The 25,290-nt window shown below is 39.5% G+C and overlaps 1 protein-coding gene across 1 annotated transcript in view; it reads right to left on the bottom strand.

The window, feature by feature from the left end:
* The window catches only part of fbxl17 (F-box and leucine-rich repeat protein 17), a 442,838-nt gene that overhangs the window by 290,278 nt on the left and 127,270 nt on the right, over positions 1 to 25,290 (bottom strand). The window contains exon 8 of the mRNA XM_033972727.2: positions 2,675 to 2,805. Within this exon, the coding sequence (XP_033828618.1) occupies positions 2,675 to 2,805 (131 nt within the window). The remainder of the gene's footprint in view (positions 1 to 2,674; positions 2,806 to 25,290) is intronic.

The raw sequence follows: 25,290 nt of genomic DNA, 5'->3' as shown, positions 1-25,290 counted from the left end.
CATGCTCACTTCCTATGTGGAACGCAACGGCTAGCAGGTCAGCTATGTCCATTTATATATATAGTCTACGCTTCCAACTAAATATAAAACTCAGACCTTTCACATAAATAAAAACTTACATAATGTATAAGGCATAAGGCAGAGAGTTCAGCAAATACGTGTTAAACTGGGTTGTGACCTTGGGGCCTGACTTTTCTGGAAAAAGTATCCCGAGGCCAAATCTCATATTAAGTGTATTATATTGTTCTGATTTTGCGGCCCTCAAGAGGGTGCTCAAGGCCATACTTTGGGTCTCGGTTCTATGGTTAAGAATCACTGTGTTAAACTATCATCACTTAACATCTGTGGAGCTCAACAGTGACAGGCTGATCCAGTTTTGGAAGTCAATTTTACATTAATTTTCCTCATTGACTTCAAAAATAAAAATATTAAGAGTTCAAAGGCGTCACAGAGGCTAAACAGCTACATACTAATGAGCTACGTACCAGGCAAGGCAAGTTTATGTGTATAGCACAACTGGTACACAATCTAATTAAAAGTGCTTTAAGGAATGAGGAAAACATTAATATCACAATACAAACAAATCAAAACATTGTCATAACATTGACATTAAAAGAGAAGAGTGCACAATAAAAACGTTTCAGTCGTATGCACAGCTAAACAGAACTGTTTTGAGCCCGGATTTAAACATTGTCAAAGTAGAGGTCTGTTTCACATCTTCAGGAAGACGATTCCAGGTTTTAGCTGCATAAAACTGAAACCCTGATTCCCCGTGTTTAGTCCTGGTTTAGTCCTGGTTTAGTCCTGGTTTAGTCCTGGTTTAGTCCTGGTTTAGTCCTGGTTTAGTCCTGGTTTAGTCCTGGTTTAGTCCTGGTTTAGTCCTGGTTCAGTCCTGGTTCAGTCCTGGTTCAGTCCTGGTTCAGTCCTGGTTCAGTCCTGGTTCAGCCCTGGTTCAGCCCTGGTTCAGCCCTGGTTCAGTCCTGGTTTAGTCCTGGTTTAGTCCTGGTTTAGTCCTGGTTTAGTCCTGGTTTAGTCCTGACTCTGTGCACCAGCAGGATTCCGGTCCCTGAGATCCTCAGAGTGTGAGATGGTTCATATGGCACTAACATGTCGGAGATGTAACCAGCTCCGTGCTAAATAATCTCCATAACACAGTTGATTTAAGTCAAAAAAGCTCATTTAAAAAACACAAGATTCTGCCAAACGTTTTAATAACAGTTTATGAAGTTTCAGAAACACTTTTTAAATAAAATTCTAGGTCTTGTAGTCGTTAGTTACCACGTAGCTGATTATCCTCGAGCAAGCTTTCGAACTTTTAATATCATTTTTTTTCAGAAAGTCTATGAGAAAAATGAATGTGAAACTCAGCTCTAGAACCGCGGGGAGGGCACAGTGTTGAGCTCCATTGAATCTGCTAAAGTACCAAAGCCAGTATCTAACTCGTAATGTGCAAATCAAGCATGAAAAAAGAAAAAAAAATGTGTATATCTCTAAAACACTGCAAACACCCAAACATAATTATCACCTTTAATTAATGTCTGATAAGTAACAGCTCATTCCCCATAACAAGATCATAAAAATAACAAATTAATAAATGATTTTGTCACAAAGCAGATAATGAGCCGTTGGGCCGATGGTGTGAGGAGCGGGCCGAGGCACAGGCCCACTGGACTTTATTGGATTTATTATATGAGTATTGGCGCCCACATTAGCTTTGAATCATTAACCACTTAGTTTATAATGGATACTGTACTGTATGTCATTCTGCGTACAAGTATTCATTATCTCAGCATTTGGGTCATTTTGTGGGAATTACAAGGAGTGGAGCTGCGTCGAGCTTGGTGCGGTCGCGTGCACTAATTGAGCGATTTAATTTGGGACATCATTTTATAGTTAAATTATCTACACAGGTAAAGGACGCCACATAAACTGCATTTCTGTGTGAATAAAGATGTGATCAAAGGGCCTAGGTTACGCAAAATTGATTGTTGTGAGTTTTAAGTCATGTTATAATGTTGTTACCTCCTCAAAAACATACCAGGAGTTGTGTTTTGTTTCATTCACAGTGTTTGAGTAACACATTATTATTAATCTGTCTACATCTCCAAAGCTTAAAATGCTCTGTTCCACCTTGTGATGTCACGCAGTGGTAGTTTTTAACTTAACAGCTACATTTTATCTTTAATTCAGTAGAGATGGGCAATTCCACGGCTGAAACTATCCAAATAATTCTACTGAAGGTGCATGGAGTTTAAAAACACAGTAGCGCACTTCCTGTATTACCACATGACATCACAAGGTGGAACAGAGTGTTTTCCATTTGTGTTTTCAGTGTAAATATGCAAGGTTTGTGTGTTAAAAATGTTTGAATGAAACAAAACACAACTTCACAACATTCTAACGTAGGAAGATGGCGTAATATGGGAACTTTAAACAAAAATAAAATAAGACTAAACTAATCCAGATGTGTTACGTAACTTTTTATAATAAAAGTTCAAACATTGTGCGACTTTTTGGGGATTATTAAATATGTTTATATGCCCGACCACGATATTGGCTGAATCGATATTTGGAAGTTGATATGTCATCCAGCTTTTTTCAGTATCGGCGACAATATCTGTTACTTTTACCCATGAAAACGGCGTAAATAGAAGCTTAAATCTTGGGCACTCACTTGTCGTTGATGCTCCAGTTGAGGCAGAGGTTGAGGGAGCTGAGGTTACGGCACTTCCTCACCACCTCCATCACCGTCTCGTTGTTCAGCTCCGAGATGTGCCGCAAGTCCAGCACCGTCAGGTTACTCAGCTGCAAACACACAAACACCATTTCAGACAGGAAGGTAAATAACAGAAGAGTTTTAGAAGTTCTATCCACATGTAGAAATGCTCTGACTCGATGTCTGAACTCAAAAAGAACATTTCATATCTGCTTAAAATGACAAAGGATTAGCTTGGAGGTCTACGCAGATTTATTTCATTCATTATCATTATCATTATTAATACAGGGAGAGCCCAATGACAATACTACACTCTTTTTCATGAGTACTGTTCAAATACAGAACAATACTAACAACCAACCAGTTTTGCATGGCCTTGTCAAGTCATGTCAAATTTATTAATAAAGTACATTTAAAACCAACCCCAGATCCCCAAAGTGTTGTACAAAGGTGATATAAAGTGCAATCATAGAAAACAAAACATGCAAAAACACGATCGAACAATACAAGTGTCCCGTTCAGCTTGTGTTAAAACCCAGTGCAGACAAATGAGTTTTCAACAAAGATTTCAAGAGAGGATTGTTTCAGAGTCTGGGACCAGCTACAGCAAAAGGTCTCCAGTTTTTAGCCTTGGAAGTGTATTTAAGGCAATGGTTCAAGAGGAATGGGGAACAACATATTATGAGTCACAACAGCAAGACGGACATCTGTACTGCCGGAAAAAGTCTATACCTGATGATCCTAACCTGGCAACGCAATTTGTCAATCTCAATGGGAATTTTCTGGTTAAAATATTACACTTTGTACATTTGCATAGAAACAAACAACATGAGAAAGACACCTGTGTAAAGTGAAATGTTTTCTTACTAAAAAACAACTACTGGTAGACACAACTTTTAATCTTTTTATAAATGTGAACAAGAAATTTAATCAGTATAATTCAACATAAAATGGGGCAACGGTAGCTCAGATGGTAGAGTAATTGTCCACCGATCTGAAGGTTGGTGGTTCGAGTCTCGGTCTCGACATAAACATCATTGGTAGAGCGGTCAGATCCATTGATCCACAGATAAATGCTGCTGTTGTGTCGATGCACAAGACACTTAACCCACCTCACCCCCAGTGTCTGTGTACACTGGTGTGTGAATGGGTGAGTAATTCCTTGATGTAAAGCGCTTTGAAGGTAGAAAAGCGCTATATAAAAATGTGACCATTCCTCCAAAGTTTGAACCCTGCTCCAAACCACATGCTTTTACTTCCACAAACGCCACAAACGGGCTGTAGACATGTAAATTAAAAACTCCCAAGCTAAACATCGACGATTTGAACCAATTTGATTAAATTACAATTTCAATTCCAACTGCACAGTCCTAGCCTAGCGTCAGGTTGCTAAAAGCTACGTTGCTAACCGACTTATCCCATATCCTACATTCCACACTGCGGCCAAGATTGTAAATGGTCACAATTTTATACAGGACGTTTCCACCTTTAAGTCACTCAAAGCGCTTTACAGACACTGGGATCGAGGTGAGGTTAAGTGTCTTGCCCAAGGACACGACGACACCATTCAGCTATGGGAAGTGGAATCGCATCGCCAACCTGTGGATCAGTGGATCTGACGAGTCTACCAGTAATGTTTATGTCAAGAGCGCGAGTCGAACCGGCAACGTTCGGCTCAGAGCTATAGTTGCTCAAAATAACGCCAAATAATACCAGAAATAGTAATATCAAATACAAGTAATACAGATTTACTCAGGCTTTCGCACGTCTTCCATACAAAAACGCTGGGGACTATCTTGTACAGGCATTCCACTTCCTCTCTCTGCCAAAAAAACATGGAATTGAATCTGATGAAGTGATAGCTAGCTGAATGCCAGATAAAAGCCAACAACTCCATAAATGACTGAAAATTGCTCCCTGCTACGGCGCGTGTCTCTGCTTTGGTGTCGCCGAGTGGGCTCAGACGTAGATACCAAAATTCCCTCTTTTATTCTCATTCATTTCAATATCCCTACTTTATTATCTGAACACTTTACGAGAGCGGGCTTAGATTAATCTTGAAAAAAAAAAAACGCAACTTCCTGACACGCTTATGAGAAAATCTCGTCTCTATTCAGGGCGAACGGTGGAAGCACTAAAGGACTTTTATGTAGAAACTGAAGCTCATTTTATTTACGTTTAAAAAGAACAGGTGTATGCCGATGCTTGACGCTGGGAGCTAAATGTCAGGGCCGAGGATGAAGAGAAAACAAGTTGGAGTGCCGTTAAGATCTTGGCGTAGCATTGTCGCCTGCACCATAGGATTGACATATAAGGAGCTGCGGGGATACGCGAGAAGAAATGGATAAGGGACTGAACCAACTGTGAGGTAAACATCATGTAAACGCTACTCCTGCAGACGCACGCTGGGAAAATGCAAAGAAACACAGCTACCAGAAAGAAGAATCTAAAGACTCAAATGGATCTATAAAGTGCTGGATCGGTAGAGGATTTTTGAGAGGTTTTGAGATAAAAGTCTGAGTTTAAATGAACAAAGTAAAGCATGTGGTACGTAAGTGGTTATAAAACTACACGTTATGTTTACAGTATCGTTCACAAAGTTGGATTTCACAAATGTGGTCAGAGTATTAATCATAATATTGTGAAATTCATAACTAAAAAAGGTTGAATTTTGTGTGTATTTATGAAAGTAGCTTCTTCAGTTCTAACGCAGTTCTGGCTTTAAAGGTCTTATATTATACACAAAATTGACTCTTGTGAGCGTTAAGCCGTGTTATAATGTTGTTACCTCCTCAAAAACATACCTGGAGTTGTGTTTTGTTTCAGTAAGTTCATGTATTATTAGTCTGTCTGCATCTCCAAATCTCAAAATGCTCTGTTCCACCTCGTGATGTCATGAAGTGGTAGTTTTGAAGGTGTATGGACTTCATGGGCTGTTTTGTTTCATTCACACATGTTTAACACCCAAACCCTGCATATTTAGGTTGTGTTCTTCTCTTAAACTGAAAACACACTCCACCTTGTGATGTCATCATGTGATGATACAGGAAGTGCTCCACTGTGTTTTTAAACTCCACACACCTTCATAAGAATCATTTGGTTGAGTTCAGCCCTGGAATTTCCAATCTCTACTGAACTAAAGGTAAAAGGAGATGTTAACTTGAAAACTACTACTGAATGACATCACAAGGTGGAACAGAGCGTTTTGAGGTTTGGAGATGTAGACAGACTAATAATGCAGGATTACTTAAACATGTGTGAATGAAACAAAACACAACTCCAGATATGTTTTTGAGGAGGAAAGGACATTCTAATACAGCAAAAAGCTCAAAAGAGTCCATTTTGTGTAATATATGTAATATAGGACCTTAAAGTACTTTGAAACTTACACACCAGGGCTGTTAACAATAAGAAGTATCTGCTATTAAGTCAATTGAACTGTCACCCGAGTCTGGATATTCTGCAAAATATTTCAGAACCTTAATTTTGTACTATAAGGTTAGCACTAATGATCAAATTATGAAATTATAATGAACCAGGAAAAAAAAAAGTGTGCTAGCATTAAAGCTGTTTAGCCGTGAAGTGATGGCTGTTTTAATAGGTCTGCTGAAGGTCTATGGACTTTAAAAACATCGAGTACGACAATCACAATTAGGGGCAAGAGAGGGAAACTAAGTAAGCTGGAGTAGTCAAATGTGAAATTAAACAAAACACACATCAAAGTATGTTCACGATGAGCAAACATTACGCAATAGATAGAAGCTATTCAAAAACCTGTGTGCCAAAATATGAGACAGTTAAAATAGTACTGCACTGTCAGAGTAGTAGTAGTAGTAGTACTACTACTAGTATTAGTAGTAGTAGTTGTTGTTGTTGTTGTTGTAGCAGTAGTAATTGTAGTAGTAGTTGTAATAGTAGTAGGCTCAACCTTAGCCACATCAGTCCTGGGGTAAATAAATGTATATATTCATATGTCCATCTAAGTAATGACCAATAACATTATACACAAGATAGTACGAAAGAAATGGATTCACTGGTTATTGTGGTAGAAGGTCGTTATAGAAAATACATGAACGGACCTGGGTTTAAAGCCTATAAGAACAATTAGAGTGAAGAAAGACATAGATACTAATGAAATAAACATTATGCCTATAGGGGAGCACCGAAGGGTCAAGACAGGAGTCCCACGGGAGGCAGTACTGACATGAGAAACAGCAGGAGCTAATTAAAACAACGAATAACATAAGATTGAATACAACTGCAATGAACGTTGCAATGAATGTTTGGTCAATAATGTTCCACCAATGTATGCGAACAAAGTATGCAACAAGAATAAAATATATGCATTATAATGTAATTATATATTATAATTATTCTTGTTGCATATTGTATATTATATGTAAATGAATATATATGTAAATGAATATATATATATATATATGTAAATGAATATATATATGTAAATGAATATATATATATATATATATATATATATATATATATATATATATATATATATATATATATATACACACACACACATATACACATATACATACACACACAAACACACACACACATATTCAGTAATAATAGTTTGTTGGCACAAATATTTCAACTTTTCCTTTCCTATGTTACCAAAATATGCAATAAAAATAAGCTTTTGTTGAGCTTTTGTTTTGTTAAATTCAAAGTGTCTCGTCTATGCTTAGTCAAGAATATTAAGATGCATTTTTATTTGTATTATTATTATTATTATTATTATTATGATTATTATATATTTCTTGATTTATTTGTTTATTTTCTTCATTTGTGATATCATCCAGCCCTACTTGTAACACAAAAGCTGTAGTGAAACATTTTGAATTTAAAATAATGTGTTTTCCTTTTTACTTCCAGTTGCATACAGGAGGTACTTCAGGATTCCCTGGTTTGACCTGATTTTTGGTAAACAGTCATATCACCATAGCAACAAATATTCTGGCACATTTATTCATTTTTCTGTCCAGCTCTTCCATTGGACAGGTCCTGTCCCATTCTTTCTCTCCGCTCCCGTTTGCTCTCCCTGTAAAAGCAGCTTAACTTTTTTTTTCTCAAACAACAACTTTCTATTGGTGCAAGCCGCAGCACGGTCAGTTCTCATTGGCTGGTCGCTGCTCTGGTTTAGCCAATCAGAGCGCAGCATAAGATATATAAAGCCTGTCTGTTCCACTGAGGGGCTCACTCCACTCAGTTCTGCCTTTAGACACTGCAGACGCTCTGGTGGTGATGTTTGTAGAGAGAAAAAATACATTTCAATTTGAAATATTTGCTATTTGTATTTACAGAATTGGATTATTTTATTTTAAAGATGAACTGCTGTGTTTTGTTTTGTTTTTTTTACAATAGTTCTGAGAAAAGTGGATAGCAACATCACATTCAGCTCAGAACAGGTTTGGAGGATATAGTAATAGTAGTTAGAAATAGTAGAAGCAGTAGCAGTAGTAGTTAGAAGAAGTTTTATTAGTAGTAGTAGAAATAATAGTAGTAGTAGTAGGAGGAGGAGGAGGAGCATTAGTAGTACTATTAGTAGTACAATTAGTAGTAGTAGTAGTAGTAGTAGTAGTAATTGGAAGAAGAATTATTATTAGTAGTAGAATTAATAGTTGTAGGAGTAGGAGGAGGAGGAGTATTAGTAGTACAATTAGTAGTAGCAGAAGTAGTAGTAGTAGAAGAAGAATTATTATTATTAGTAGAATTAATAGTAGTAGTAGGAGGAGGAGTATTAGTAGTACAATTAGTAGTAGCAGAAGTAGTAGTAGTAGAAGAATTATTATTATTAGAAGAATTAATAGTAGTAGGAGGAGGAGTATTAGTAGTACAATTAGTAGTAGTAGTAGCAGAAGTAGTAGTAGAAGAAGAATTATTAGTAATAGTAGAATTAATAGTAGAATTAATAGTAGTAGTAGTTGCAGTAGCAGTAGCAGTAATAGTAGTAGTAGTAATAGTTGTAGTAGAAGTAGTAGCAGTAATAGTAGTAAATGATTATGATGACTACTTTTTGACCAATGTTTTTTTTTGTTTGTTTTTTTCATAATAAATATAAATTTAATTCATTATTATAATTTTTTCCCCTTTTTCGACGTGAAATACCTCATATCTCAAATACCACGGTGGCCTCAAAAATGCAGTCGGAGGATATTACACAGATTTGCGTGAACATGTTCACACTTGGAAATGCATTATTCATTCTATACGAGGGGATTCAGATCTGCATGTACTCACAAATATCACATTTCAATGGTCACTTGAGCCACACGACCGACCGTAAAATATATATATATAAATAAATAAACTGCAGACATGAGACACTGTATTTCTTTGGTACTTTCTCTCTCGGTTTCTCTCTCTTGTTGTGCTTTCCATATTATGCTTATTAAGCCCAAGAGTCATATTTTAAAGCCTCGACATCAAAAGTAGCATTTGTTAACCAAAATCTTCAAACTGATTTTGCCAGCTAAACACAAATCCTACCACAACCAATGGAGGATACTTCATTGATGTCAGCAGCCAATGGGAAATCAGGCCATACGGTGCTCGCTTTTGATTGGCTGATGGTGTAGCTAGGTTAGACAAAAAAAAAAAAAGAACGCTTTGCAGATGTCGGCATGAAAGGAAGTCTCGTTGTCACGTTCGGAGAAAAAAAAATAAAAATCTCAAATCCCTAAAGGCACGGAAGACTTCGGAATAATATGAGAACGTTTGTTTTGCTGCAGTTGGCAAATGACCCAAATTTGGCGCGGAGGCGAAAGGTTGCCATGTTGTTTAATCATAAAACGGAATATGGAAGGTTTAGTTTGATCAGTGGAAAGACAGGCGTAAATAAATAAATAATCGCAAGGAATAAGAAAAATATCCAAGTCGCCGTGAAAGTTTTGCGAAATTTTGTGATTCCTGGGGAGAAAGGTTGAGGGGAAAAAGTGTGAGAGAGAGAAAGAGGGAGAGGGGTTAGGATCTGGTGAGCGCTTCGGCAGACTTTAGACTCTTCCTCCCGTTGGCTGGGCTGTAACCGGGCAGAGTCTTGTCTCCTCGGAGTTGGCGGCTACACCTGGATAATTATTCATTCATGCCGTTGCTAAAAAACACTGGGAAAACCTGAAAACCCCAGCTGCTCTGAGGGCCGGGGATCTCCGCCCCGCGAGCGCACACACGCAGCTCGGAGCGACATGATGGAAACGAATATGAAGATATGAATATTCCAAAGACTACATGTGTTCGGTGAATATGCACGACATGGAAAAATATTATTCCGAACATCAGGTTGGGAGAGAAAATACAGTCTTTTCAGTTTTATTATACAGCAAGGTTCCAAGATTTTTCACTCTGGTTAAAATATATTTATTTTTATCTGATGCAGGTATCACAGTGTTTATAGTCAAGGCTAATTCACAACGCCCGTCCCAGAAGGGCTTTTAAAACTCTTCTATTTTCACTTAAAAAGCAGAGGATTATTTGTAGAAAAAGTTAAAAATATAGAGGTGCTCCTGTCTGCCTGCTGCCCCTCAATCCTCTCTATCTTCTCCCTCACTCCCCCTGCCTTCCCATACTCTCTCTCTCTCCGTCTTGCCCCCCATACTCTCTATCCCGCTCTCCTCCCTGTCCCTCCCGTACTCTCTCTCTCCCCCTGCCCCCATACTCCTTCTCTCCCTCCCTCTCTGCCCCCTGCCATCCATACTCTCTCTCTATCTCACTCTCTCCCCCTGCCCGATGATCTCTCTTTCTTTCTCCCCGTTGCCCCCCCATACGCTCTGTCCCTCTCTTCTGTCCCTCTCTCCCCTCTTCCCCCATAATCTCTCTCTCCCCCCTGCCCCCATACCCTCTCTCCCTTTCTCCCCCTTGCCCCCCATATGCTGTCCCTTTCTTCCCTCCCTCTCTCCCCTCTGCCTCCCCAAACTCTCTCCCTCTCTCCCCGCTGCACCCGCATACACTCTGTCCCTCTCCTTCCCTCTCTCCCCTCTGCCCCCTCTATATGCTCTATCCCTCTCTTCCTCCCACTCTTCTCCCTGCCCCTCTGTACTCTCTCTGTCCCTCTCACCCCTCTGCCCCCTCTGTACTCTCTCCGTCCCTCTCTTCCCTCTGTTTCAGACACACCCTGTCCTCTCTTTATTCTTATCCTCTTTCATTACACTGTACCTTGTACATGGGTCATGTGAGTCACATGACCTGAACACTTTGTTAATAGTAACACCCGTGTTCATTCACAAAAATGTCCCTGATGATACATTTTTGACAAAGTCATTCAGACACTTTTCTATTTCCTGTTTTGATTTCACAAGGCCGTTCACTCCTGTTCTGCACCTGCATGTTTTTAGTAGCACAGTTATCATTTCTATTAACATTCCTTGATAGGAGGAGGAATGGAGCGATGAGGGTTTTTCTGTTCCAATATTGCTGTCGATATTTTGGCTTTAAGTATCTGCCGATCCCTGATATCAACCGATACTGGGGCAAAGACTTTTCCAACAGAATAACTTTGAAACACACAAGCTTAATATTACAAGGCTTTTCGGGCCGACATTGTTCAGTAAATCGTCTTATTACACCAGTTTATAGACCAAAATGGAATATCGACTGAAGCGATATCTTGAAAGCAGATACCCGATTCAATTTTCAATACTGGCACTGGTCCCTAGACATGAGGAAGAGGAGGAGGAAGAGGAGGAAGTCATTGTCACCCAGTGGTAGAAGAAGTGCTCAATTTTGTTACTTAAGTCAAAGTACAGACACAAATGTAAAGAGTTACACAAGTAAAAGTAGAAGTACCACATTAAAAAATCTATTTAAGTAAAAGTATTTAAGTACCCATTCAAAAAAGTAAAAGTATTTCACACAAGTGTTGCTCATTTGTTAAAGTGTAAATATAGTGATATATATTTTAAATGATACATATTTTGGTCAGCATAAACAATACGAATCAATTTCTTCATTTTTCTTATGAATTTTGTGTATTTATCTTTGTTCCTCATGATCCTCAAATCATATGAAAAGTACTTTTAGTTTTCAGTCCTGTCCAAAAATGTCGTGAAGTAGAAAGTACAGATACTGCTCTCAAATGTAGTGAAGTAAAAGTAAAAAGTATCAACTGTAAAATGTATTTAAGTAAAGTACAGACACCTAAAAAGTCTACTTAAGTACTGTACTTTACTACTTTTACTTTGTTAGCTTCCACACTGTTGTCACCTATTGTAAAGTGCTAAATAGAAGCATGTAGCAGATTAGAATACATTTTCAGCTATATTTTACATTGCAGTAATTGCTCGAGGAATAGAGAAACATAAAACCTTGACGATTGGTTGTAAATCAAATGTATTTCACTTTAAAACTTAACAAAATTGGTTGAGTGCACGGTTGAGGGATGTTGGCAGATGCAATGTTATTTTGTGCTACAGTGAAATAAATGAAGGCCTGGTCTGTTCCTTTAGTTCTACCTGGATTGGAACTACCTGCCATTACAACATGTATTTATATAAGAATTATTATTCCAAGAAGGAAGTAGCTGGACCCTATGCTGAGGATATGATGTCACAAAGAGAAAACTGGTCCGTGGCTGTCGCTGTCCATCAAACTCAGAGAACAAGCAGTTCCTAAACCGCAAACAGGCCTGGCATTGTTTAGAGCCCGAAGAGGTTCCATGTAGGATTTGGAAAATATGAGCCATTTCTTCATAGCTGTAGCTGCAATTTATAAGAGCCCAAGGATTTACAATGTGAATTTATGTCAATGAAAATATGCCTAGAAGTGCTGAAACGCATTTTGGGAAAGAGGAATGCATGTAAAGAACATAGGAGTTGGATTGGAATAATATAGAGCCAATCTGCATGGGGTAGTTAGCAAATGTCCAACTTCTGGTCCCGGGGCAGGAGGTCAGTTTTTTATGGGTTGATTTGGGTTGAAAATGTATCTTAATATGCTAAAACACATGGCTCGATATTTTAAAAAAAAGTACCAAAAGTATATGAGCCAAAATAATGAGTTATATTGTGTTGGAGACAAAACTTATCCTGGTTTATACCAAATCTAATGGAATGGTAAATAGTCACATTTTTATATAATGCTTTTTCACCTTCAAGTCACTCAAAGCTCTTTACCTCAAGAAACTACTCACCCATTCACACACACATTCATACAGCAGTGTACGCAGACACTGGGGGCGAGGTGGGTTAAGTGTCTTGCCCAAGGACACAACAACGGCATTCATTTGTGGGAGCTGGAGTCGCACCGCCAACCTGTGGGTCAGTGGATCTGCAACCTCCAACCTTCCGGATCAGTGGACAAACTGAGCTACTGTTGCACAGTCATAATTTATGTAGTTCTGGTTGTACTGGTTTTGAATTTTTCTCATTTCTCTAATTTTTTTCCCAAATCTAACTTCAAAGAATCTGCATCTGTGACAAGATACTGTGTGTGACGGGATTACCTGTTATAATTACAGAGTATCGGCTGTGCGTAGTCGAATACATCACTTGTAAAGACTTCTATCTAGTTCACAAGATAAGATCAGTTACTGTATACACAAACACTTTTGTTCAGCTGCAATTTAAAGCAACACTATGTAACTTTCTAGAGGTGGCATGTCCCATATCTGTTTCCTGTGTTATCTGATATAATACACTCTGTTTGTCTGGTAATGTTAAAAATGTTCAATAAAAAAAACAAAACAAGCTGCAGTAAATAAACAGAATTAAACACTTTAGTTCTTAGTTTGTATCTGTACTGACCCATAAAAGTTATTAATTCAACCTTTTACAGCTTAAATATATTTATATAGACAAAAAAATAACCAGAAATTTCCCAGTACTGCAAAGAAAATGTACACACGATAAAATAACCCCAAAAATATACTGTTCCAACTTTTTAAATATAGAACAGGCACGCCCAAACTGTGGTCCTGGGGCCAAATGCGGCCCTCTGACCAATTTTTCTCGGCCCTCTAGCTTCCAGGTGAATTGGCCCATATTACCTTGAACAGTACTTTTTACTGTATATTTCTGAAAATCTACTTTAACAAGTCCAGATCAAATATTTAATGTTTCCCACTGAGAATGTGAGCATGAATAGGGGTCTAGTGCTTCAGTCTAACTTGCAATAATAAAACAGGTTTGAAGTATTCACTGTACTGGCGACCAGTCTGTGGCCCTCAATCGGCCCTCAGTTTTGTTTGTGTTTTTATATGTGGCCCTTAATGAGAAAAGTTTGGACACACGTGATATAGAACAATAAGTCGATATAGTTATTATCGTGACAGGCCTGATTGTACATACTGGCTACATTACTCAACTTCATCAATCTTTAAAAATGGAATAAAAGGTCACTATGTCTCTTAACTGGCCTGGGGACGCCTTGGGGTCCCACCGATGGAGCTAGAGGAAGTGTCTAGGTTGAGGAAAGTCTGGGATATAAATAAAATTGAATAGAACATACTGCAAAGGTGACATATTGTCCCTACCACTGCGTGCATATGTTCGACAAGTCTTTGCGAGGGGAGGGGACCAGGAGGCAGCAGTGTCAGTGTGAATACAAGCGCACTCATGCATACACTCTTTTCTATTGACCCTTATCAACAGCATCTCAGACAGGAGCAGGCTGCATGGAGGCAATCCCACTGTGAACTGCCCCCTTCTCCGCTGACAACATCCCGGCGCACACACACACGGCAGACGGATATGAATATTTGAATAGGGAATCCATCCATTGGTGCAGAATACGATGTCAGTATCAGTCACAGACCAATGAGCGGCTCTTTTAGTTAACTGCAGTCTTTATCTGTCTCCGCCCATCTCCTGTCTATCACTTATTTCCCGTCTCGCGTGCTAATCCGCCGTGCGCTGGTGTTGATAACAAGTGCACTGGCGGGGAAAGGGGCTGACAGATAGAGAGCATTGGTTTCTCATGAGCGCGCTAAGCCAAATGACCACATAGACACGGGATGAACTTTGGTGGGGGAAAATCATGTCCCATAGATTTGACAATGAGGTGGTAGGACAGTTTAGATTCATCAGTAAATTACAGTGTGTGAGAAATATACAATTTAAATGTAAAAACAGCTACAACAGCCTCTGAAGCTATCAAGTTGTTTCATGTTTTGTTTCATGTCACGACGTTGCAAGGAGCTGAGTAAAAAATGTAATCACTTCTAGAAAACACCTTTACAATTGTATTAAAATAAAGCCATAGTTACAGCAATTTATTTAACTAAAAATACATTAAATTTAAAGCCAATACCCACAACAGTTATTTTTAAAAGTGCAAATTTGGGTTCCACATTATGAAAGGACAAGCAGGTAACATCATAAAGCCAAGTTATGGGCTTTTTTTTTCTTACAGTAAAAAAAGGTTTTTCTGAGTATTTTTCAGCAAGAAAAACATCTGTAGTCCGATTAGGTTCATTAGGTCTTCTGTATTGATAATCCTTTAGATTCTTATGCACAGACCTCTATTTATTTTATGATTTAAACAGATTTTGGTGCTGTCTTTCTACTTGAGGCAGTTGGACGCCATCTGCAGTCCCACTTCTTCAGAACTGTATCCCAGGTGTGAGAAAGTTGGTACGCCCCCTCATCGCGATTCACAGTCTGGTTATGGATCTCGATGACCTGCCTGATCCAACGGGACAATGGGACTTGTTGCTCTCTGTGCCTACATGTCCTTAGCATTATCCCAGTCCATGAGAAGGTTCTCACTCTTGCTGTCGTCTGATATCGCAGACTTTAATTTTTCTTGGTGTGCTTGTCGCTTAGTGGCTCAGGTGCATGTTTGGTTGTTTCCTTTTCACATTCCACTTTTCCATGTGTTATAGACGGGATTCCTGTTTCGCCTATATATGACTTGCTGCACGACAAACAAGGTATTTCATATATAACATTACATTTGTGGTCTTAGTCTATTTTATCCTAGGGGTGCACTAGTACCTTCCGTAATTTAGTGTTAGACTGGAGTACTGATGTTATGTCTGTTCCTGGCCCATTGTATTTTTCAGTTATGCATCTGACATGTGTTGGACTATAACCATGGACCCATTTTGTTTCTGTGTGTTTTATACTTCCATTGCATTTACTATCTAAGTCCAGAAAGTGTACCAGACTGTAAATCAGGATGAGGGGGCATACTAACTTTCTCACACCTGGGATACAATTCTGAAGAAATTGGACTGAAGATGGCGCTGTGGTCCTACTGCTCCAAGTAGGAAGACTGACCAGACACGTCACAGCAACATCATGTTATAATTCTGAGGAAGGAGCAGAGTGCAGCCAAAACGGTCAAGATATGAAATAAACAGAGGTCGGGAGTTAAGAATATAAAGTATTAAAAGTAGTTGTAATTGAATTAACGCAGGATGCAGGAAAGCAGTACAGTGGAACATTTGAGACAGGCACTGTATGAGAAGAAAACAGCACTGTATTAAATGTATCTATAAGGTATTACTTCAAAAACTGCCAGAATACCTCACCTACTCGTTAATCCCTGATACCAGAACATTTAACACCAGATCACATGACTGCATAAGGCTAGGAACTAGTCGCACACCAAAACTGAGACAGGAAAGAGTGCTTTTATCAGTTTCACAAAAATACAAAACACACCAACGAAAAGCAAAACTGGATACGTTCCTGACACAATCGCAATTAAATAATCCCCTAACAAACTTTTATACACACACCTGCTCCTGTTTTTAATGTTTTATATAGACGTATTTGTGTGTTTTTCTGCTTGTATTGTATTTTAAACAGGGCACTCATGAAAAACTCGCGTTCCCCTGTATAAATAAAGATAGATTTTTACAAAGAACGTTTTTCAGATCTATTGAAGTGAACCGTACAACCGCAAAATGTACCACAGCGTCCTCGCATTTAAAATTCGCAATAACAACACGGACCTAGATGACGAGCCCATTCTCCTGATGTCAAACGCCTGGGTTCAACTGTTACAGCACCAAATGAATATTCCTCATTCACCCCTGCGCATTATCCTTGGGCGCCTCGCTACTCATTATAACCATAAATCCCCCAATCTCTTCTATACAGCGCAAACGAAAATTATTACCATCCCTCGATTCACCCCCCCAACCCCATTACCTTTTTCTCTCCCAATCCTGTCTGCTCCTTCATTTGGCCCTCATTCCCAGAGCGCTCACACACACTACAGTGAGGAGTGCGCAGACACGGAGGGCTGTGGGGTTATCGCGCTCACACAGGGCACTCTGATTATGTATTTCTGGGCTCTGGACACAGACAGGAGATAAGGAGGAGGACTACGGGGAGACCGCGACCTGCGCAAGGAGCGGAGACTTAGGTGGAAGAGGGGTTAGACCTGTGTTTGACCTCAGGTGGAATCAGAGCGTTTAATCAATAAGTAACAGAGACTTGTGGACCTGTATTTGCGCTCTAATTTTGGGCGATCCCTCTGTGTTAGGGGGCAGGGGGCAGTTTGAGGTAGTTCAGGGAAGTAGGGGCTGATAGAGACGCGGTCTAAGCCAGGTTCGGGATACATTTTGGGATGATTAGGAGTCCTGCGAAGTTGACCTGTCATAATTACTGTAATAATCATTAAATCGACTGTACATTTAGGTTCAGAAATGCTTGAACATGTGTACATCTTACATATACATTTAGAAATATAGAGATAGATATTCCAGAAAATAATGTAGTTGTGAAAAATGTTAATAAAAATATACAAAAAACAACAACTGTAATCTAACATAGTGGCGTCACGAGCTTGTCTCCATGGAAATACAAGTTTAATGCTGGTATACTGTGCCCCATGGAGCACCTTTAACAACATTATTATTGATTTGATTGTTTGACAGTTCTTACAGTTTTTTAAAAATGTAAGAAAAAATGGATATTGTAGTGCTACGGGGCAACGGCAGCTCAGTTGGTAGAGTGTTTGTCCACTGATCCAAAGGTTGGCGGTAAAATTTCAGTTCTCACAAATAAGTACTGTGGTTGAGTCCTTTGGAAAGACATTTAACCCACCTTGCCGTGTATGAATGTGTGTGAGTGGGTGAGTGGTCCCTTGATGTAAAGCGCTTTAAGTGTCTAAAACAGACATGAGCAAAGTACGGCCTGGGGACTACACACGGCCCTTTGGGTTTATTAAACTGACCCACTGAAAGTGACCAAATTATATTAAAATAGGTAAGGGTAAATCTAATAAATACATTTTTTGATGTAATTAATGCATTTGTAAAACAATTTGTACAATGAGCCCTACATATTCATGCTTTGCTACATGTTATAGTCCAAATCTCTAATGTTATATATACATACATATATCCTGGCCCAGTCCCTCTGTCAAATTTTAGAACCCATCGTGGCCCGTGTGTCAAAAGGTTTGCCCACCCCTGGTCTAGAAGGTGGCAAAGCACCATATACACAAATGTGACCGCGTGACCATTTGTTTTTTTTGTCTCAAGTACTCAAGTCTTAAAAGTTGTGAGTTGCATTCAGAAAAGACGATTTTTAATTTGTATTTGGCCTTGATCCGCCATCCCTTGTGACAATAGTATAGATGCAGATTTATTTTACCATGTCCCAGTGCTTGTTACTCCATGATATACAACTCAGAACTGTGACCACTGCAAAAGAGCATGAACCAAAACACATGTTATACACTTTACGGCCATTAATGTCAACAATAACAAGGCCCGTGCTCTCCGCCCCGTCTCACTGGGGTACTCCATTTTGGAACAACATTGAAAGAACATACGTGGTTAAACTCCTCTTTTTGCATAGTTCACAGTCATATTTATAGTAAAGCTGCTGAAAGCCCTGTGCATACTGCCCTAAGCTCCTAAAGCCACTGTGATGGTAGAACATATGATTCTGCTTATGAAATGAAAAAGTCTGCACGACACAGAACGAGCTACAGAGCTGATCCAGTTGTGTCAAATTCAGTGAGCACTTATCAAAACATTCTGTAAAGAGAAACAACAAAAGCAAGGACCCGATGACTGAAGATTCAGTGTTTATCTTATATGAAGCTCTATGAATTCAAACATACACTTAATGGCATAGACATGTACAGTGTGCTGCTACTAACAACAGTTGTTCAGGCTCTGTTTAAGGCGAGCACAGTTTTACAGGGCTGAACAAAAATGAGAAATTATCTAATACATTTTTTATTGGGTTTGCGAAAATTAAGATTAGGGATGCTGGTATCGAATATCACAGCTGATCCAAGAAAATTTGCTAGATATCAGTTCTGTTGATGTCCTGCATATAAACTGATGCAATAATGCCTCTCTCAGACTGAGACCTGCTCCAGCCGCAACTCCAGTGTCAGCCTGGTTTAGTTGTAGTTCATGCAATAACTATTTATTTATTAAGGGAAAAGGCTTGTAGTCGGCTCTGGCACCCGGCAAAAATATACTCTCAATGGAATTAATCAAGAGCATCACAGCACCTCCAACAGCACCTCCACCGGCACCACTGCACTGCACGATGTGTGATCTAAGCTACTCCTGCTACTTGTAATTATACCAAATACCACTGGACTGGAGCTGCACCGTGTGCAGTCTGAGCTCAGGGTTAGACTATTTACTGGTCGTAGTCAGTCCAGAAAGTCTTATAAAGTTTGAACTTTTAATACAAAGTTGTTCTGTAGTTAGTAGAGATAAACAAACAGCTACATTACACATTTTGTCAAACAATATTTTTTCTTTATAAGAAAAAAGTGTATTTTTAGTCCTTGCACTGGTATCTGCAGTTATCGGCCATAGTACCAGAATCGGTATTGGAGCTGAAAAGGCTGGATCAGTGCATCCCTAATCAAGATTCAGCATACAATTAAAATTTTAACTATGCCAGGTCCATCTGAGTGCACTGAAATAAGAAGTGATCAACTAAATCCTATTCATGTCAGAACATGTTTTTTATGCTATTTTGTTTTGATTGTGATACACACAGAGTTGCCATAGTTGCAGTAGAGTTATACAATTGTTCTGTAATTCACTTACTGCACTTATTTATTTACAAGTAAATTGTTTTCATGTTTGGCCTAAGTCGGAGTAGTACTTTGAAGTACATGTGGTTGTAGTAATTGGAGGAGAAGATTTGTTTGTAGACAGAGGAGTCCTCATGGATGTATTTCAGAATTGCTAGTTCACAAAATATTTTCAAATTTGCACTTTATAAAGTCTAGAAAAAACGGGAAAGTGTATAAGTGTAGAACCACAGTGTCTTAGTGGGAGGCTGTGATTGGCTGATGGGTGAGATGGAGGGTAGGAGGTTTGAAGGGGGGCACATCACTGGGACATCTGAGGCCGAGGGAGTGAAGGCTGCTCTGGCTCTCTCCTGCTCTGGTGCTGTGATGGAGCCGACCTTGGACTTAATGACTACCAGAAGAGACAGAGCACCACTTGACAGCAAGATGGAGGGACAGAGCGGAGGGCTGAGGAAGAAAGAAAATACACTCCAAAAAGAAAGACTGAAGATGGTTATAATTATCAGCACCAGATGGCAGTATGCTGAGAGAATGGAATTATGAATTACAAGCATCGCTCTGCTGTTCAAAACGGCAGTTGTCTAGTTCACAAGTAAATTCTCTCATAAATTCTTAAAAATGTTGTTGCTTTGTCGGGAATGTTCCACAGTAAAACATTAAACTGATCTATCTTGTGTTTTTTTTATGAAATTTCATCTGCTTTTATTATAAGAGAAATACCTTAAAACATGTATTCTCTTGACTGGGCTTGCTGCTCCATAGCTTTAACTTGTAACTTAGCTTGGTAGTGTCACCTGCCTGTCTCCATGGAGATAGATAAGTTTTATGCAATACCATGGAAGACTCTAGGTAATAACATCTCCATGGATACCGGCAGGTGATGTGCCTTCATAGCCTGTATACACTCACCTGAAGGATTATTAGGAACACCATACTAATACGATGTTTGATCCCCTTTCGCCTTCAGAACTGCCTTAATTCTACGTGGCATTGATTCAACAAGGTGCTGAAAGCATTCTTTAGAAATGTTGGCCCATATTGATAGGAGCATCTTGCAGTTGATGGAGATTTGTGGGATGCACATCCAGGGCACGAAGCTCCCGTTCCACCACGTCCCAAAGATGCTCTCGGGTTGAGATCTGTTGACTGTGGGGGCCATTGTAGTACAGTGAACTCATTGTCATGTTCAAGAAACCAATTTGAAATGATTCGAGCTTTATGACATGGTGCATTATCCTGCTGGAAGTAGCCATCAGAGGATGGGTACATGGTGATCATGAAGGGATGGACATGGTCAGAAACAATGTTCAGGTAGCCCGTGGCATTTAAACGATGCCCAATTGGCATTAAGGGACCTAAAGTGTGCCAAGAAAACATCCCCCACACCATTACACCACCACCACCAGCCTGCACAGTGGTAACAAGGCATGATGGATCCATGTTCTCATTCTGTTTACGCCAAATTCTGACTCAACCATTTGAATGTCTCAACAGAAATCGAGACTAATCAGACCAGGCAACATTTTTCCAGTCTTCAACTGTCAAATTTTGGTGAGCTCGTGCAAATTGTAGCCTCTTTTTCCTATTTGTAGTGGAGATGAGTGGTACCCAGTGGGGTCTTCTGCTGTTGTAGCCCATCCGCCTCAAGGTTGTGCGTGTTGTGGCTTCACAAATGCTTTGCTGCATTCCTCGGTTGTAACGAGTGGTTATTTCAGTCAACGTTGCTCTTCTATCAGCTTGAATCACTCGGCCCATTCTCCTCTGACCTCTAGCATCAACAAGGCATTTTTGCCCACAGGACTGCCGCATACTGGATGTTTTTCCCTTTTCACACCATTCTTTGTAAACCCTAGAAATAGTTGTGCGTGAAAATCCCAGCAACTGAGCAGATTGTGAAATACTCAGACTGGCCCGTCTGGCACCAACAACCATGCCACGCTCAAAATTGCTTAAATCACTTTTCTTTCCCATTCTGATATTCAGTTTGGAGTTCAGGAGATTGTCTTGACCAGGACAACACCCCTAAATGCATTGAAGCAACTGCCATGTGATTGGTTGAATAGATAATTGCATTAAGGACAAATTGAACAGGTGTTCCTAATAATCCTTTAGGTGAGTGTATATAAATGGGCATAGCTAACCTGTTTGTTGCCACATTCCAAATAGGAAGTGATCATCCGCACACTTACGGGTCCGTGAGCTCTGGCTCCAGTTCATTTTCTATTGAAAAAAACGTTGCCGGTTTCTCCGTAACTGCTGCTGTCAGACTGGTCATTTTGTTCTTAAAATGTTCGTACAAACCCGCTCTTTGATGATGATCTTGGTATTTTTATTTCGCCATTGTGTCCATAACTCAAGATATAAACATTAACGACAGGACCCGTCTTTCCCTGAGGCCATTCCTGCTAGCATTAGCAAGAGGGTTGATGGACAGTGTTACTAAGCACCCGCTCCCTGCTAAACCAGCGGTGCAGGTGGGAAGGGGTCAACAGCCTCACTCCGGATCAGCTCTTTGGTTGCTATGATACTCGTGGTTGGAATTCCAAATGTGGAACTCTGCTCCAAATTCACCCCATAACTGCTGCCTCGATGAGCTTCATTTGACTGGAGCCAAACGCTATGGGTGACGTCACACTCACTTAGCCCAGTTCTTTATACAGTCTATGTGTACTTCCCCCCAGAAAAGTTCCATAGTGCCTCTTTAATTAAGTCACTGGTGCGAATTCTCTGGTAATAATTATTAGTTTACCCCCAATCAATATTTACATTGCAAACTTTAATATTTGCACGTTTTTTCATGTTCTCTCTTGTTAATTTCAGCACATCTCATGTAATTTCAATGACCAATGCGTTTTAATTTCCATATTTTCTAGGCGTCTCGGCCCTGCGTCCGGCTCTGCTCCGTTTAGCACCGGCCCTGCAGACTGAGTGGCAGCTGTCTGTGGAGCTTCACTGAGCGCTCTCATTAGCCCCGTCAGTCACGCTACTCCTGACATTCTCTCACATCCTCTCATTTAGGCCCGAAGATGATTGTGATGAACTTCAGAACTCAAAATGAAAAAAAAAGTCTTGAAAAACTTCTCTCTGCATTTGTTTCATATATTCATAAATTTCAGCTTCCTGTTTATCGATGACATTGGAAACTTTTTACCATTTGAAATTTGAATAATTCGTTTTGAATTGTTAATTGCTATGACAAGAGAATTCCTGTATGTAATGCTAATGTTCTTCTTTTGATACTTACATTTTGTCTTGTCTCTGCAAAGTTTTTCTTGCTGCAGTTTGACAGGTAAATTAAGTCATATCTTAATAATATTACATGTAGCTATATAAAACACATGTTTTCTTATCTGTCTCCATGGAGATATGCAGGTAGCACCACTAATAATAACAACCAATCGCTTATAGCCAAACATAAGTGTCCATATAATAAATGCAAACACCCGTGAGACCTGTCAAAACGGCTTCTGCTTTTGACTTCAATTTAAGCGGATGATTAATCTTACTCAGGTATATTGTTCACACACTCAGTTCATATCAGATTCTCAAATTAGCTTGAGAAAGTCTAGGCCGCACACAGAGCCTCCCTCCCCTGAGACGCTGCTCCTCCATAGCCTGCACTGGGAGGCGAGAATGGTATTAATTCCATTATTAATGTTGAGAGCTTTGAGCGCAGCTCAACACCAGGGCCCAGAATAAATACAAATTTCTTTTTTATCCCACAGTGCAACACAGGTCGAGGGGTGCTCTTTTTATTGGCAGTTTTATTACCTTTTAAAATCCTCCTGCAGTCAGAGTAGAACAGTGTAGTGAAGTGGCTGCAAAAGCTTTTGTTAGAACTACATAAAAATGGCTGGTGTTAGCTCTGGTAAAGTTGTACGATTGTGGTTAGAATTTTTGTTGGTTTTAGCATCTGTGATTCATTTTCACTTTAAAATAAAATAACTTTTCTATCAATGTTGTTGAGATTATAAAATGACCCAGTATCAACAAGAAAAATAGGGCAAATCTCTCAGCTAAGGCAGCCCTGACAAAGCTTTGCTCAAGATCTGGAGATGGGTCTCCAGCGCTCTACTGTGGCCACCCACTGTTCCAGACAGGTTCAAGTCAATTTAAATGAATTTTGTATAGCCCAAAATCACAGCAGCTGTGCCTCTCAGGGCTTAACAAAACTGTTGATTTAACAAATAGAAAGTTGAAAGTCACTGGTCAATACAAGAGAAGCAGATTAACCATTCACAGGAAACTAGCAAACGAATAACTATCTCAGAGCACCCCGTGTCCTTAGACCTTCCTTTTGGGCAAGGAAAAACTCCCATGTTACCCCAGTGGCATAGAGGAATGGGTCAATTGCAGAGGACGGGTTTCTCCACAGGGACTATGCATTCCTGACAGTACCATTTGCCTATGCACAATCTCCCTGCACTGAAATGAATTGTCAATATAACAAGGTTTGTTCCGAAATTGCCTTAGTTGAACTTAAGTAGCCGTATCTCAATAATCACAGGAGGGAATTGGTCTGGCAAAGCAATCACTGAACTGGCAGCAAACATCTCTGTTTACCAAAATCTTATCCAGAAAATGTCAGTCAGACAAAACACCAATTTGACGGCAGTTCAAATTTAACTAAGAAGCTAAAAATTCAGAAATAAGAATAAACTACTTGACATTATTAAGATGTTACCTTGTTAAAAAGATCACTAATATTAACCTTATATATACAATTAAACGCATCCTCATCACCCTCACTTAGTACTTTATACAGTCTATGGTTAGTCCCTGGTATAGATTTTTTGGACAACTGTAGGTGCTTTATACAAACTTAGTATTTTCAACACAAACTACTGAATAAAATGACTAAGATTTATCGTCTTTTTCCAAACTTAAACTCATTACTCGCGCTCGTTCAAAGCAGAGATGTATTGCCCTTTATTTTAAACTCACAAGTTTCCAGTCGGGCAACATCTCCATATAACATAATAATGAATGACTCAAATCAGGTATGTTTGCTCCTAAAATCCCACCAGTTCTGTTCCAATCTCCATTCATTATCCTCCCCTCTTAGCCTTTGGAAAAACGTTAGCATATTTTCAATTAGCAGGTTGAGCTCAGAGCGCCGGCAGACATTTTGACATGGCCCGTTGGTGGTAGATCATTTAACGGGATGATGAGTTCTCCAACTGTGCTGCGTTACAAATATTGAGTTATGTAGCGCATCGCAGAGAAAACACACTAAAAAACATTGAAAGAACATTATCGCCAAGTAAATCCCAGCATTTTACAGTCTCGCCACACGTCTGCGTTGAACCCCTGCTCCGTGGGTGGCCCCTCTCGAGCCATCAGCCCACTTGATTAACAAAATACGATTAGAATTGATTTGCACATCCCCTAATTTGCGAATACTCGGGATATGAAAAATAGACCATCAATCTGAAATGAGTGTGTCATACGAGTTAATAAAAGTAATAGATTTTTGCAGCATGGAGAGGAGATGAGAGATAGAGTAGAGATAATAGAACACAAGGAAAAGGAGGGATGGCAAAAGGAGGGTCCATGGAGTCATCAGAAATGCAACGATTCCAAACGGAAAGATG

This window comes from Periophthalmus magnuspinnatus, chromosome 9 (assembly GCF_009829125.3).
Source record: "Periophthalmus magnuspinnatus isolate fPerMag1 chromosome 9, fPerMag1.2.pri, whole genome shotgun sequence".
Lineage (NCBI taxonomy): Eukaryota > Metazoa > Chordata > Actinopteri > Gobiiformes > Gobiidae > Periophthalmus > Periophthalmus magnuspinnatus.
The sequence above is the reverse complement of the archived record's forward strand: the minus strand, read 5'-3'. Positions and strand labels throughout refer to the sequence as shown.